Source organism: Chanos chanos, chromosome 3 (assembly GCF_902362185.1).
Source record: "Chanos chanos chromosome 3, fChaCha1.1, whole genome shotgun sequence".
Taxonomy (NCBI): Eukaryota; Metazoa; Chordata; class Actinopteri; order Gonorynchiformes; family Chanidae; genus Chanos; species Chanos chanos.
In genome coordinates, this window is record NC_044497.1 from 18,660,599 (window position 1) to 18,676,313 (window position 15,715).

General features: G+C 44.0%; 1 protein-coding gene across 1 annotated transcript in view; it reads left to right on the forward strand.

The window, feature by feature from the left end:
- The window catches only part of sspo (SCO-spondin), a 76,447-nt gene that overhangs the window by 35,818 nt on the left and 24,914 nt on the right, over positions 1–15,715 (forward strand). Inside the window, 32 exon segments of the mRNA XM_030767631.1 lie at positions 155–280; positions 548–639; positions 893–1,072; positions 1,301–1,471; positions 1,732–1,984; positions 2,220–2,266; positions 2,380–2,550; positions 2,824–2,958; positions 3,069–3,211; positions 3,475–3,569; positions 3,751–3,800; positions 3,959–4,129; positions 4,559–4,729; positions 4,839–4,918; positions 5,441–5,610; positions 5,706–5,752; positions 5,939–6,139; positions 6,548–6,718; positions 7,332–7,529; positions 7,982–8,081; positions 8,195–8,415; positions 8,746–8,895; positions 10,298–10,464; positions 10,824–10,969; positions 11,516–11,736; positions 11,993–12,028; positions 12,637–12,801; positions 13,478–13,687; positions 13,947–14,114; positions 14,552–14,686; positions 15,031–15,274; positions 15,537–15,689. Coding sequence (XP_030623491.1) covers positions 155–280; positions 548–639; positions 893–1,072; positions 1,301–1,471; positions 1,732–1,984; positions 2,220–2,266; positions 2,380–2,550; positions 2,824–2,958; positions 3,069–3,211; positions 3,475–3,569; positions 3,751–3,800; positions 3,959–4,129; positions 4,559–4,729; positions 4,839–4,918; positions 5,441–5,610; positions 5,706–5,752; positions 5,939–6,139; positions 6,548–6,718; positions 7,332–7,529; positions 7,982–8,081; positions 8,195–8,415; positions 8,746–8,895; positions 10,298–10,464; positions 10,824–10,969; positions 11,516–11,736; positions 11,993–12,028; positions 12,637–12,801; positions 13,478–13,687; positions 13,947–14,114; positions 14,552–14,686; positions 15,031–15,274; positions 15,537–15,689 — 4,788 coding nt within the window.

The window sequence follows — 15,715 nt, forward strand, 5'->3', positions numbered from 1 at the left end:
CAGTCAACATACTGTTATTGGTAGCATCACAAAGATGGCAAGATCACAGCATGTACCTAAGTTTTGTCCTAGGCCTTTTCTGTTTTAGTTTAGCATTTGTTTGAAGAAATTCCAATGAAAACTGTCTTTCTATCCATGGTCCAATACACTCCAGTGTCTGCCAAAATGGGCGTGTCTCTTGCAACAACTCTGGCTGTACAGCAAGCTGTGATTGGTCAGCATGGTCGTCATGGACACAGTGTGACAGCAGATGTGGAATTGGATTACAGCAGCGCTATAGGTAGACTAATTTTCCTTTCTTCCGCCTGTTAACATGCAAGTCATTGTGCATATATGCCACCTTTGACAGTGTCAGAACTCATTTTCAACTCTCATAAGTGACACAAGTATTAAGTTTCAAGACCACCATGTTTGTTAGGTGTAGAACACACATTATTGTTAATGCTAACTTAGTACCTTACATTATGTCTTAGGCACTGAGTGAAAATTAATTATTAGTTTTCCTTTAAGCTTTGAATGTCTGATATTCTTTTCTCCTCTGACACAGGTCACCTTTAAATGGAGTTGGTCAGATGAAGGTTCAGCCGTGTGTGGGAGACTCATCTGAGGCCCGACAGTGTTACACCCCCTGCCCACCAGGTCAGAGAGCCTCACCACAGTTCACCAATACAAAACAACTGCTCACATTAACTACCATACAGTGATTTCTTATGGAAGGTTACAGACAAATTGTGCCCAAAATGAAAAAAAAAATTGATTCAGTTTATCAGTTAGCATGTTTCCATAGTATTCCTTACGTTAGTGGATAGTGGCACAGAATCTGAATGGTCTGGGGTGTGTGTGTGTGTGTGTGTGTGTGCGCGTGCATGTGTCTGTATGTGTGAATACAAAGGTCCAGATGGGGCTCCATGGAGTGAGTGGACTATGTGGTCAGAGTGCAGTAAGACATGTTTCCAAAATGTGGATGCTGTTGGGCTAAGAAAACGCTTCAGGAGCTGCAATCAAACAGACAACGCCCCCTGTGTTGGGGAGGGGGAAGAGCAGGAACCCTGTAACACAATGCACTGCCCTGGTATGTCTGTGCTCCTGTGGGCCCTTCATGTATGCTCAGATTTATACACATACACACATTCAGACACTGAAATCCTCTATGACGTACATGCTCAACTGTGAGGTAATCAAAAGCATATCTAAGAGAGCAGTAATGTTAGATTAGTAATTACAACTTCTGGTACTCTTAAGAAAGTATTCAAGTGGATCCTCTCTCTCTCTCTCTCTCTCTCTCTCTCTCTCTCTGCAGTAAACGGGGGCTGGTCAGCCTGGTCGGGGTGGTCTGTCTGCTCATCTCCTTGTGACTCTGGGGTTCAGACCAGAGAGAGATTCTGCAGTTCCCCTCCACCCCTGTATGGGGGCAGTAGCTGTCCAGGGCCGCACATACAAACACGGGACTGCAACTCCCACCCCTGCACAGGTTTTTATGTGCCTTAAAAATGACCTGAGTTATCTGTTTAATCTGTAATGGTGTACAGTTGGAGCATATTTTGGGAAACTGAGAAAGTGCCTTGGCTTCAACACTAATACTAATCTGTACCAACTGGCTTAGAGTTTCTTCTTCAGAGGTGTGAAAAATATTATATTCTAAATATAAACATGAAATTTATTTTAAACTCATGAAGGAGAGTTTTTGTAATCGTGTGCGTGGGCGCATGTGTGTGTGTGTGTGTGTAACAGGAGTATGTCCAGAGGGCATGACCTACATGAGCACAGAGCAGTGCGAGGCACAGGGCGGTCCGTGCCCTCGTGTGTGTCTGGATATAACTGCATCAGTGGAGTGTGCCACAGAGTGCTATGATGGCTGTTACTGTGCCCATGGATTCTACCTGTTCAACAACACCTGTGTACCCCTCAATCAATGCCCATGCTACCACCAGGGGGCACTGTACACCCAGGGTGCCATTGTTCCACTGGACGCCTGCAACAACTGGTATATTTCCTGAGGAATGTGGTTTAATAAAGGAAGCATTTGTGTAGTATTTCTCTTATTATTATTATTATTATTATTATTATTATTATTATTATTATTATTATTATTATTATTATTATTATTATGTGTCAGTATTTGTGTAAGTTAAGGGTTTGTTTTAAACAAAATCATTCACTTTGTTTAATTGTGTGTGTGTGTGTGTGTGTGTGTGTGTTTGTGTCTGTCTCTGAAACAGCACTTGCATCAATGGTGATATGGTGTGTGGCTCAGAGGCATGTCCTGGTGAGTAGCATGTGTTACACTCTCCACACTCAGACTCCTTAATTCTCCAAATTCATGGAAACTATGAAATCTATAATCCATCCATCCATCCATCCATTCATTCATCCATGTAGTGGACTGTGGCTGGAGTGACTGGACCCCATGGAGCGCGTGCAGTCGCACGTGTGACGTAGGTGTGAGGAGGCGGTACCGCTCAGGGACCAATCCCCTCCCAGCCTACGGGGGGCGTGGCTGTGTGGGAGACCGGATTGGTCTGGACACCTGCAGCATCAGGCCTTGTAGAGGTAAGCAGAGCATATGTTTACCGGACAGAGTCAAGAGTGATACAGAGTCAGTACAGGGTTAGTTCAGAGTTACATTATAATATGGATCATGTCTCCTCAGATTCTCAGTGTGATGCAGGTCAACAAATCTGTACAGTGAAAATATGCAGATTGTGTTAGATAACTGAAACTACTTAACATTCACAGCTACAACCATGATTAATTAAGTTAGCTAAGGATGCAAGACACTGTCAGCTAACTTACACTAATTGTGAGCGTGTGTGTGTGTGTCAGGTGTAAAGGAGCCATGGAGCCAGTGGTCTAAATGCTCAGTGCCTTGTGGTGGAGGTTACAGGAACAGAACTCGTGGTCCCTTCAGAATACACGGCACTATTCAACAATTTAGCGCTTGCAACCTACACCCCTGTGGTGAGCTGTGTGTGCGTGCCTGGTTGGGTGTGTGTGTGTATGTGTTTTTTTGAAAGAGAACTTGAACCCTGTTTTGATAAATGTGACCTGTCTCTCCGTCTGTCTGTCAGGTAATGGGACAGTGTGTGTGGGGGGTCAGGAGTGGACCGAGTGTGTGAGAGATACACTGTTGTGCTCTGATGTTGATAAAGTGACTGAGAACACTTCCAGATGCTCACCAGGATGCCAGTGTCCTCAGGGGTCTGCCCTCCAGGTCTGTGCATATGTGCATATGTATCTGTGTGTTCGTGTGTTTTTGTGTATCTTTCTGTGCTTCTCTCTCCCTGTTTAGCCGTATTCCAGGGTGTGCATGTACATATATATATATATATATATATTGTGTGTTGTCATGTCTGTTTCAGAATGATTAAGTTCAGAATGATTAAGCAGCGTCTGATTAATAGCTACAGGGCTGCAGTGCAAACTGGCTAAAACAAAGCATGAGGTTGGGAGACTCAGTGTGTCTGGATGTTTCAGGATGGAAGATGTGTACCGCTGCCTCTGTGTCGCTGTGAGGTGAACGGAGTTCATTATGAACCGGGGGACACTGTGCCCAAGGACTGCAACAGCTGGTAATTTTTACAGATACATGACTACACTGGCACAGGGTTATAGATAAGTCCCTAAATACTGTGTGTGTGTGTGTGTGAGAGAGAGTCAGTAATGTGTGTGGAGTAGATGATATGCAGTGTGTTTTGAGTGGATCTGTTTTCTATGAATAATTTCTTTCGTCTCCCTCTGTCTTTGCCACAGTGCATGTGATTCTGGAAGACTGGTCAACTGTACAAGTTTGCAGTGTGATGGTAAACATCCTAAGGATTAATTCCTTTCTTTCTTTTCCTCATGATGTGCCCACAGACTTTTGAGAATGTGCCTCTGTGCATGTGTGAGTGTGTGCATACTTGTTTATGTGTTGTATTTTGTCAATGTTTTTTAATATGTATCATACCTGTCTTCTCAGTGGACGGTCACTGGTCTGACTGGACGCCGTGGGGTGTGTGTTCAGTGTCATGTGGCGCTGGCTTACAGTCGCGGTACCGCTTCTGCTCCGATCCAGAGCGATCTGGCAATGGACTGCCCTGTATCGGCCCTGACCGACAGGACAGAGTCTGTGGCTCCACCCCATGCAGCCGTGAGTGACAGCACTGACAGACCAATCCCTGGTCAGGTCTCAGATGTTTGAACCATCAGCTTTGTCCCAAAGATCTTTGCTTCTTCTTATCCTCATCTCATTGCTCCATTGACTATACACTCAAATAGACTGGATGAGCCAAGGCGCTATGATAATTCTGACTCTACACAGAATTAGAGCAAATGTTAATGTACTAGTACTGTAAATGTAAATCTACTGTATATGACTCAGCTCCTCCACAGCTTCATTAGAACTAAAAGATAAGAATAAAGGACAGGAGATTGTGTTATGAAAAGGACATTTTGTATGTTGATATACTTGAGTTATGTTTGTAAATAACACATAATTCAAATATTTAAAGCACTGGGTGACTGTCAACTTTTAAACACCTGTCTAATCCACACTGGTGTAATGCTGTTTTATTTAAAGGCAACGGTGGCTGGAGTGAGTGGACGTCCTGGACGGAATGTACCAAATCATGTGGCGGGGGTGTACAGAGCCGCAGGAGAGTATGTGACAGACCACCAACAGGAGGCAATGGAGACTACTGTGAAGGGCTGGGGACTGAAGTCATTGTCTGTAATACTGACCACTGCCCAGGTATTAAGTGTTATAGTGTTTGTCTATGTCTGTGTGTGTTTGTGTGTGTGTGTGTGTGTGTGTGTGTGTGTGCATCATAGATGTTGTAATGTGTGTTTTGTGTGTTCAGTGGCACCGTGCTCAGATGTCCCAGGCACTGTGTTCAGTAGCTGTGGCCCTTCATGTCCCCGATCCTGTGATGATTTGGCAGTAAGTGTGATCCTGTCTCATTCTATCTCATCACCTCTACACTAAACAGTGTATCTTCTGGCCATACTTTATTAATGGACTTCTTAAAAACTTTAAAACTTAAGTTAAAGACTAAGTTTTATAACGTGAGTAATTATGAGCATGTTATCGCAGTTTAACTATATGTGGATAAATCTGTATTACATGTTGTGAATATGCTAGTGTCAAATGACACCTGAGAGTGATGCAGTACTTCTCCCTTGGTTAGTATTTAGAGACAGTCAGTTAAGACACTTACTACAAACCACAAAGCCCGTGGGATATTATTTTTTTTCATCTGACCGTGTATCTGGCTGTATGTTTGTAAGGCAGATTGAGTAAGGTGATGATGATGATGGTGATCAGCAACAGAAGTAATACCAGTAGCAGTAGCAACAATGCTACTACCTCTGGTATTATTACTACTGCTACTACTACAGCTACTACTAATCATGTGTAATGTGATGGAGATGATGATGACGATGGCGATGTCCCTGTGTGTAGCACTGTGAGTGGCGCTGTGAGGCAGGTTGCTACTGTACTGAGGGGAAGGTTCTGAATGCCAACGGGACGTCCTGTGTGGACAGGGATGAGTGTCCCTGTTTGGACCTGAGCACCGGACAGCGCCTCAACCCAGGAGACAGTGTCCTTAGTCCTGATGGCTGTAATAACTGGTGAGAGACAGAGAGGAGGAGTTGGGGGGTGGGGGATGTTGGTGGTAATATAGTATTAAGTTCAGTATAGTAATCACATTTGGTCTATTTTTCAGCACCTGTCAAGGAGGACAACTCAACTGCACCAAAAATACGTGCCCAGGTCTGCTTCAGCCTCACATACACGTGCGCGCACACACACAAAGACATGCTCGCAAACATTTAGTCATTGAAAGAAATAGTTTTCTATGAAACACTTTTAAAGACTTTTAACTTTTTGTACTCTCTCTCTCTCTCTCTCTCTCTCTCTCTCTCTCTCTCTCTGTATCTCTCACTCTCCCTCTCCCAGTGGCTGGTGGCTGGTGTGAATGGTCTAGTTGGACCCCATGCTCTAAGACCTGTGGAGCAGAGTGGGTCTCTCGTTACAGGAGCTGCGGATGTCCGGAGCCCCAGGCAGGAGGAGCGCCTTGCCCTGGGCAGCAGGAAGAGCATGCAGGCCTTGGGGTTGAGATCCAGAGACAGCCCTGCCCTTCCATCACCTTTTGTCCAGGTTAAACACCACAAACACCACAGCTAATGAATATCCATTTCACATCTCAGCACGTCAAAGTACAGCATTCACACGTAATGGAATGCCCTATCAGGTTGCCACGACAATGTCGCCATGACACTTATGACGCAAGCTAGCCCGACTGTAATCTCATGGTAGTCACCTATAGATAGCATTTTGAAATCACAATGTTATATCAGCTAATAAAAATATTAGCCTACAACAATTAAAAACAGTGTACAGTAACTAAATATGCATATTAATTGCAGTAAAATGTTTTGACATTTTTTTTTCAATCAACATAGATTGCTATTTTGTTATTGAAAGTTAATTGTTCACTCAGTGACTGGTAACTCAGTTGGTAGTATGTTTTAAGTACATTGTGGTATCTGATAATTTTATCCTTAGTCCATGGCTCGTGGAGTTCCTGGAGTTCATGGTCAGACTGTGATGCATGTGCTGGAGTTTCGTCGAGAACAAGGACGTGTAACAGCCCCCCGGCCCGTTTTGGGGGTCTACCCTGCTATGGCGAAAGCCAGCAATACCGCGGCTGTCATGACAATGTTACGGTCTGTTCCGGTGAGCCTGCATTCAGTGTTTTTATTTTTAATTTTTTTCATCCTTATCTGTCATTTTATTACCACACGTGGCTTTTCTTTCTTATGTCAACATTCTGCACAGAAGGCTGATTTTACTATCATTACAGATCAAAGTGTGTGTAGTGTAGGGATTCCACAGGTGATCATCAGTGCTTCCACAGTTAAAGCCGTAAGGCTGCTCTTTGCTGTAAGATGGCTCAGTTTAAGCATCTCTCCAGACTTTGGTGCTTTCTTATTGGTGCTTTCTGATTGATGCTTGCTGATCCTTGAATTTCCATTTCTTTAAAATTGTGATTAATAAAGATTTGATGCTCAATTCAGGGGTTTTGTTTTGGTGTCACATTTTGTTAGTCTCTTTTCTACACATTTTCTAAAATTTTTATACTCTGCATACTTTTTGTTTGAACCTTCTCATGGTTTGAAACGTGTAAACTTAGGTGATGTTTCCGATCTGCCACACAGTCTACATGAATTGTATAACTGTGCCATAACAATGGTTCATGGTTCTTAAGATTTTGAATGTTATTTTTTCCATGTTTTAATACAAATTTTGTTGAAAAAAAAAATTGTTTGTCCCGTCGGTGCGTCTATAGAGTGTGGTGGGGGCCAGGAGGAGTGGCCGTGTGGGAAGCCCTGCCCACGCTCCTGTTCAGATCTCCATGGTGACACAGTGTGTGTGGATACGCCGAGCTGTAGCAGGACCTGTGGTTGCCCAGGAGATACGGTGCTGCAGGATGGATTGTGTGTGGACAGAGAACAGTGTCGCTGTAAATTCCACAACAGTACAGCAGGTTGGGAGAACAATAAATCCTGACAGGTTTACTCCTTACTGCAACATGCTGAAAAAAAAAAAAAAAAAAAAAACCCAAAAAACTAATACACTACATAAATACAGTTAATATTTAAGCAACAAACATCATTAGCCTAACTGCTACCACTATTACTACTACTAATAATAATTTATTGTATGTATTCATTATGTATGTCACTTTGGAAAATGTGTGTGCCAAATATTGAAATGTAAATAAATAATTACATTCAAATGAAAAATATAAATAATAATTTGACATTACATCCTGAGATGCAGAATATACAACTGCGTAAAAAAAAAACAAAGCATCTTATATTGATCATACTGATGGTAAACACAGGTAAACACAGTTTTATTGCTTACCTTCTCAGATAGGTCCACATTTACTCTCTCTTTTTGATGTGTTATCCTTTATTTTGTCTTATCATACAGGTGGACTGAGCAACAATAACAGTTCCTGGGCGTGGCCAGGGCAGTTTGATTGGCAGTATGCAAATCCAGGAGAGACTATTGTTGGCGACTGTAACAACTGGTAACAACCACCTCACTTGGTTTATCATATTGTCCCTTCCCTAATGCCTGTATGATGGGGTTTTTTTAAAAATTTCTTTATTACTCATTTCTGTATACTTTTGCTCATATTAGCACCTGTGAAGCGGGTGTCCTGCAGTGTGAGTCAGTTCCTGGTTGCCATGTCGATGGAGGCTGGAGTCAGTGGGGTGACTGGTCTGCATGCTCCGCCCCCTGTGGAGGCGGAGTCCGGCTGCGCTTGCGGCAGTGTGAAAACCCTGCCCCTCAGGGGACGGGCAGAGGTTGTTTAGGGGCAGGAGAACAACAGAAAGAATGTAACACCCACACCTGCACAGGTACACACACTGAGATAAGATGAGAAACATGCACCATACATTATCATCACATTACTTAGCATGTATAGTCAGGTTTTATTTGGTAAAACTGATAATAGCAGGCTGGTTTGACAAAACTGGTTTCACATGTCAATTCAGTCCATATCAGACAAACTGAGCACAGTTCCATTCAGTTCAGATTCAGTGTAGTTCAGTTATGCTGAACGCTGTTTAACACAGTTCAGCTGGTTTAAATTAATTTTGATTCAATTGTATGGAGGCTGCTGTATGGCTGCACTCCAAATGAAGCACTGCAGGTGAAAACTCTTCACCCCGATGTCTCTCACCCAGACTCTGGCCCCTGGTTCAACTGGTCTCCGTGGTCAGTGTGTTCAGTCAGCTGTGGGGGAGGAGTGCAGACTCGCACCCGAATATGCCACACGCCCCCCTGCAGAGGCATGAGACGACAGAGTAAGACGTGCAACACACAGGTTTGTCTGGGTAAGTCTAACAGTTCTGTACCATTCTCCTGATAAGCCATGTATTCTCCTCTGTCTGTCTATATTCCTCTCAATGTTATCTTATTGGCCTGGCTATGAGTAGCAAATCTGGGATAGTATCTGTGTGGTAAAAATAGCACCCATGCAAAGTCTGTCAGGTCCATTTTTAAGGTTTTGTAAAGTTTCTCTCGGAGGTTTAAGTAATAATTATAAAAAGCATCACTCAATATGTGGGTGGAACACTGTGTGATTTTGTTATTTTAAATGTCATTGTCAGTCGGGGCTGAACTGACAGTAAACTCTCCCACTTTTGCTTAGCTGGATTACAGAGTCAACAGTAGGGTGCGCTGTAACCTCATAAGATGTAATGAGGGGAATTCAGGGACGGCCAGAGTGCCAGTGATGTGACGTAAGCATCTCTGTACAGCATCCATGGCCGTGCTAATTACACAGTCATTTTGGCAAACCCCCTGCAACTATCGTCAAGGTTAGCCAGGGATGAGGAGCCTGACAAGGCTAAACGCCGCCCTCTTTTCAGAGCGAGAGATGGCTTAGCTCCTGCTGCAGTCGCCTTCTCACCCCCTCCCCTCTCTCGCTCCACTCCTCGCTGTAAATTTAGGAAAGCTATTTCTGGCCAATGTTGGTGTCTGAGAAGTGGAGTGATACTGGACTGTTTCCCTGCTCCTGAAGGGCTTTTGGAGGAGGGCAAACCAGTTAAAGCGCCTGCCCAGATGACGATGTCTAAGGCTTTTAAAATTAGGGGTAGTTCAGAGTCATGTAACAGCACTACAGCAGATAGATTCCCCTATACGTGCTTCACACCCTGAGTCAAGTGGTTGTGTTAGAGGTAGAGATTAGGGGTAGTTCAGAGTCATGTAACAGCACTACAGCATAATAGATTCCCCCATACGTGCTTTACACCCTGAGTCAAGTGGTTGTGTTAGAGGTAGAGACTACATCATTCACCTTTACTACAACAGTGGCCAGTCTGCCAAAAAGCATCACTCACACACATTATCACTATTTATACCCCTAAAGCCAATAACATGACTGATGACTGCTGCTTTATAAGAGCCTTGTCAAATCACTGATCACATTACTGGATAAATCAACTCCCTTACATATTTTCATAAATCAGGGCTTATGTATCTGAAATATGCAGTGTGTGTGTGTGTGTGTGTTCCTGTTCTGTGTAAGTATGAATTCTTCTATTCTGATCCTTACCACCTGCTCCTGTGTCTGTCTCTGGGCTTTTAACACTTTTCTCTTAAAAATAGTGCAGTGAACAAGGCAGTCAGTCATAGCTAGGCCTCTTTCCAGTATGGTGTCGGGATGAGCGAGACTTGTCTCCATTCCTCTCTGGTTCTCTCCTCACCCTCCCTCTCTGTCTTGTGTTCTGTCAGAGGTAGGCTGTCCTCCAGGCAGGCTGTACAGAGAGTGTGAGAGAGGTGAGGGCTGCCCGTTCAGCTGTGCCCAGGTGAGCGGGCGAGAAGGATGTTATTCAGACGGCTGTGAAGAAGGGTGTCACTGCCCCCCAAAGACCTACCAACACCACGGAGTGTGTCTACAAGTACGTTCACCTCTCAGGTTTTCGAAAGCTTTTATGTCGAGGTGTTTGTAGGCTTATGTGTTTTTGGCTGGCTGTAGAAATGTGTCTAGAGCTTAGTTATTTTCTTATGGTATATCACTTCTGTACAGATGTAAAAAGTTCTCATGTAAAATGAAATCTGGTCTTCTAAGGAGTTAAAGCAAAATGAATAATTTAGATAAGACTACGGTTGAAGTGTAATTTGTAAAGTTACTTAAAATATTGAGGATTGTTCACTTTAAAATTCAATCAGACTGTGATCTGCCTGTTTAAAAAGCCGTCAGCCTGTGATCTGCCTGTAAACACTGTCTGATCTGATGGGATGTCTGGGCTGGGTGTAGGAGTGTCCCTGTCTGGTGGACGCGGACCTCTTGACCTCACTACAGAAGGTGTCTGTGACGCCGGAGTTGACCCCGGACCTCCACAACGTCACAGAGGGCACTGACCTCATGTCTGGAGAAGAACTGATGCATGAATGCAGCTCCTGGTCAGAAACTTTAACATTGTTGGCAGACTTACCACAATTTGCCATGTTTTCTTTACCATTCTGCCATTGTGCACTATAATAACAGCAGTAGTATCATGGTTGTGGCTTCAAAAACTGCCAATGAAAATAGTTCCATTACGCTAATTGAAACCAATACTGTTTTACACTTATACACTCTACACCTATAAAATGTTTTACACTCAAACAGCACTGAGTTTCACAAAGCTTGCGTTGCATCACACCAAACCTCAAAAGTCTGAAATTCCCTGGCTTTGATACTGTTGATTTTGTTTCCCTATGCTACCATTTAAGAATGCTTTGTTGTCTCTTCACACTGCTCCCGGTAAAGTTTGTGTGTACGTCAGATGTACTGCTCAGCAAGACGTGACATACCTCCGAGCACACTCAGAGCAACATGTGAAAAAACTAATTCCTTTGAAACTGACGAGTTTACAAATATTTTTTTCTTATGTAAATATTTATGTGTCTGATGTCATGGAGTGTTACATCAGTAGAAAGTGTCTCTGTTCATTTTCCACCCCGCAGTCTGTGTCAGCATGGGGTTTGGAACTGTTCCCTGGTGCCTTGCCCTCGAGACGGTGGCCTGTCCCCATGGGGGCCCTGGAGCCCATGCTCCATCAGCTGTGGGGGTCTGGGTCAGAAGACCCGCTTTAGGACATGCAGCCAACCGGCCCCCGCTCACGGTGGCCATGACTGCACAGGCCCCCTACAGGAACACGCCTACTGCCAGACCCCTGAATGTCCAGGTAATATCAGGATTTAAAGCTCAAACACAGTGTGAAGACAAACAAACAAACAACTTCTGAATGAACGTGATGCCTTTTGGACTGTTTCTCAGGCAAAGATTAAAACCAGTCTAGGAGAAAAACAGCATTATGAGTGGAGAAGTTTCACACAAAATGCACTTCGTTCCAAAACAAAGTCTTGAGGCTTTGTGAGGGAAACAGTCCTTTAGTTTGAGTAGATTATTCACCTGTTCTTTTCTGTCTCTCACGTCTACAGTGGTCACCATCCCTACAGCTGAACCCAGTCTGCCAGGTACTGTGTGTGTGTTATATGAATGTATGAATGGATCTCATCCCTTACAGTTCATATATAGCATAAAAAAAGTGTTATGTGTCATTAAACAAAATTCCTATGAATACTCCTCCATAATACATTATAATGCATTATACCCTACCCATACTGTATATGTTCAATTCACATCAGAGAATCTATTTTCAAATATATTTAAATAATTAAATCTGATGAGTAGTTTCTTATGAAGCGGTAAGGCATAGCATTCAGGCGTATCATTCACGTGTGTTAATGCTTAATGAAAAGGTATTTTTGTTACAAACTCAGTGGTGTGTCTGTAGTTTAAGGGTTCACTCATCTGAATGGCAGTGAGGAGGAACCTTTGTTAAAAAAGGTGACAGCAGTGATTGTATGGTCAGGTTTAAAATGGAAAGGTATTATTTAGTTTTCGCTTCCTTTCCTCAGCTGAAGACATACTCCTCTGGTATAATGCATCATCTGAAACATTTACTTACTTTAAACGTTTAGCCTCAGTGAACGCTGTGGACGTTTTTCTGTTTGGTTTCGTAAGTTTTGTATCTCTCTCTCTCTCTCTCTCTCTCTCTCTCTCTCTCTATCTCTCCCTGTAGATGAGGATGCAGGGTTCTCTCAGTGGAGCCCTTGGAGCTCCTGTTCTAGAACTTGCAGTGAGCCTGGTTCTCCTGCCCTGAAGTTCCGTCAGAGGAGGTGCGTCAGCAGACCCTGTTCTGGAGAGAGCCGCCAAGAGACAGTGTGTAATCTGCCCCAGTGTCCCGGTACTGCCCATCAGTCAACCTTCTCACTCTTATACTACATATTCAGCAGTATTCAACTGCATATATGCAACTCATGTCAGCCTGATTACAGACAAACATGTCTAAACAAACAGCACTCACACTGTCACTTTAAAGTCAGTGATATGTACATTAGAATCAGTGGCTCCTGATGACAGACTGTTCCTTGCCAGCTCTCCTGGGCTGCGTAGCTTGTTGCCGGTATTTGTAAACCAGTTTACATTCTCTTCGGTTTATCACATCACGCTTGTCTGAGCATAAAGGCTAAGTACACATTTAGCTGCAGCATGTACAACCACATTTACACTCAGTCGTTCAGCAGGAGCTTTTGTACAAAAGCAACCTACGAAATATCACAAAGAATAAGCTTACCTCAAAACACCTTGTGGCTAAAATATATACAAGTTAAGTTAGTGGTTCAGAAATCAGAAAGATTTGAAAGAGGAGAGTTTTGAGGCTTTTTTTAATTTGATCAATATGTCTGAGCATCTTATGGAGAGAGACGAGTTGTTGCAACATTTCACCCATTATCTGATCTTCACTGTGCTCTGTCAGAGTTTCAGTACAGGGCCTCTTTGGCCAATTCTACGTATTACATTACACATGCCTTCTCCTGCTCGGCTCCAGACATTTATTTCTCTGTTTGTGTTGGTGTTAGATGGAGCCGTCTGTCAGGGGGAGGAGTGTGCCCAGCGGAACTGCTCCTGGACGGAGTGGGCGGAATGGGGGGCGTGCTCGCGCTCCTGTGGGGTGGGCCAACAGCAGCGTGTCCGAAACTTCCTCGCTCCAGGGGTCAACGGCTCCTGGTGCCAAGATATTCTGGGAGGAAACGTGGAGAACCGCTTCTGCAACATCCGAGCGTGCCGAGGTGTGTAGGAGGATGAGGGAGGGAGGGGGAGAGAGGAGAAAACAGAGAGGGAGATCAGGAATGAGGCAGAGAGAGAAAACACTGTCAATTTTTTTTATTTTTTTCCCCTTATGCATAGCACATGGTAAATCAGAAATGAATTTTTTTCTGATTTTTGATGTTTTTCCTTTGTGATGCCATTGGATAACTACATAATTTAATGTAATGAGATACTAATGTACTGAGTTGTAACAGTTTGTTTTTCGCTCTTAAACACAAGTGGACGGAGGCTGGTCTCGCTGGAGCCCCTGGTCCCGCTGTGATAAGCGCTGTGGGGGCGGGCGCTCCGTCAGAACCCGCTCCTGCTCCAGCCCCCCACCCAAAAACGGCGGGCGGAAGTGTGAGGGCGAGAAGAACCAGGTCAAACCCTGTAACACCAAACCGTGTGGTGAGACCCCAGTCCATCAGAACAGCAAATGAAGCCACACTCCCGGTTAAAGCCGCTCACAGAGACATGCAGAATGCTTTTAAAAATGCAGATTAGTCGTTTGGTCTTTAATCAAGCTCTGCTATGCACCAGTCTTCATTTGAATACCTTCCAACTGGCAGCCAAACTATAATTAATGCTTAACTATTCCTAAAATGTACTGTGAAAATTATATACAGCACCGTATTATCTCTGGTTCTGATATAGGAAGGCATAAGTATTATATATAGATATCATGGGATTAGTAGTCAGTAGTCAATAAGGTCAAACAATGTAAATGAATGACAAAAAAGTGAAGGTCAGAGAATTGACAGTATTTTTGAGTTATGATTCCTGTAAGATCAGGGTATTAGTATATGTTTGATCTGTGTGTGTGTGTGTGTGTGTGTGTCCTACAGATGAACGTGGCTGTCCACCAGGACAGGAGTTTGTGCCCTGTGCCAACCAATGCCCTCAGCGCTGTTCAGACCTTCAGCAAGGCATCCAGTGCCAGGCCAACAGCGAGTGCCAACCCGGCTGTCGATGCCCACACGGTATGAGAGAGGGGGGTTGGGAGAGGGAAAGAGGTTGAGGTAGAGAGATTATTGTGAGTTTTACACGTTGTAAGTTTTATTAAACATCAAGTCTTTTAATGGTCAATTACTCTGTCTTTAAACCTCACACCCCCCAGAATGGTCAACTGCACTTTTCTCCTGCTCAGCTCTGTCCAGCTCATTTTGAATGAACTGAAAATTCACCGTAGCTTGAAGCTGACACTTTAATAGTTGATAAATGAGTAATAAGGGGACCGACTTCCACTAAAACAGCTGTAAAAAGCAAGTGGAAAACTAGGTGGTCAGTGTGATGATGGGTATTTCCCGTGTGTGTGTGTACGCAGGTCGGCTGCAGCAGGATGGTGCGTGTGTGCAACCATGGCAGTGTGACTGCGTGGATGCGCAGGGACAGAGTTGGGCTGCAGGCAGTCTGCATCAAGTGGACTGCAACAACTGCAGCTGCGTAGATGGCGTGCTCTCCTGCACCAATCACAGCTGTGGAGTAGAACCCAGCTGTGTCTGGAGCTCCTGGTCCAACTGGGCTCCATGCAGCACTACCTGTGGTGCAGGCCAGAGAACACGCTACAGGTAGACAGAAAACACCTTTTTTTTTTTTTTAGAAAATTCATCAACTGGAATCGTTAGAGTGAATGAAAGAATCTAGACATACAATGTTACCAGTGGTTTAAGGATGCATTTTGTCGCATTACATTATTTTTGTATTTGAGCAACACTTTTCTACATGCAAATTTACCTGCAGATGGAATCTTCTAATAGCAAGGGAATTATGAAATGCAGTGATTTCGCCTGAGTTTGCTAAATGACGCACACTGTTCTCATGTCGACTCAGATCCCTGGTCTCCGACACACCTCCTGCTGACTGTGAGTTTGAGGAAACGCAGCACAAACTGTGTGACCCTGGACCATGCCCCCCTCTGTGTGTCCATGACGACCGGGAGCTGTCTGTGGGAGACACTTGGCTACAGGGGGAATGTAAACAATGGTGAGAGGGGGGGAGGGAGGGCTCGA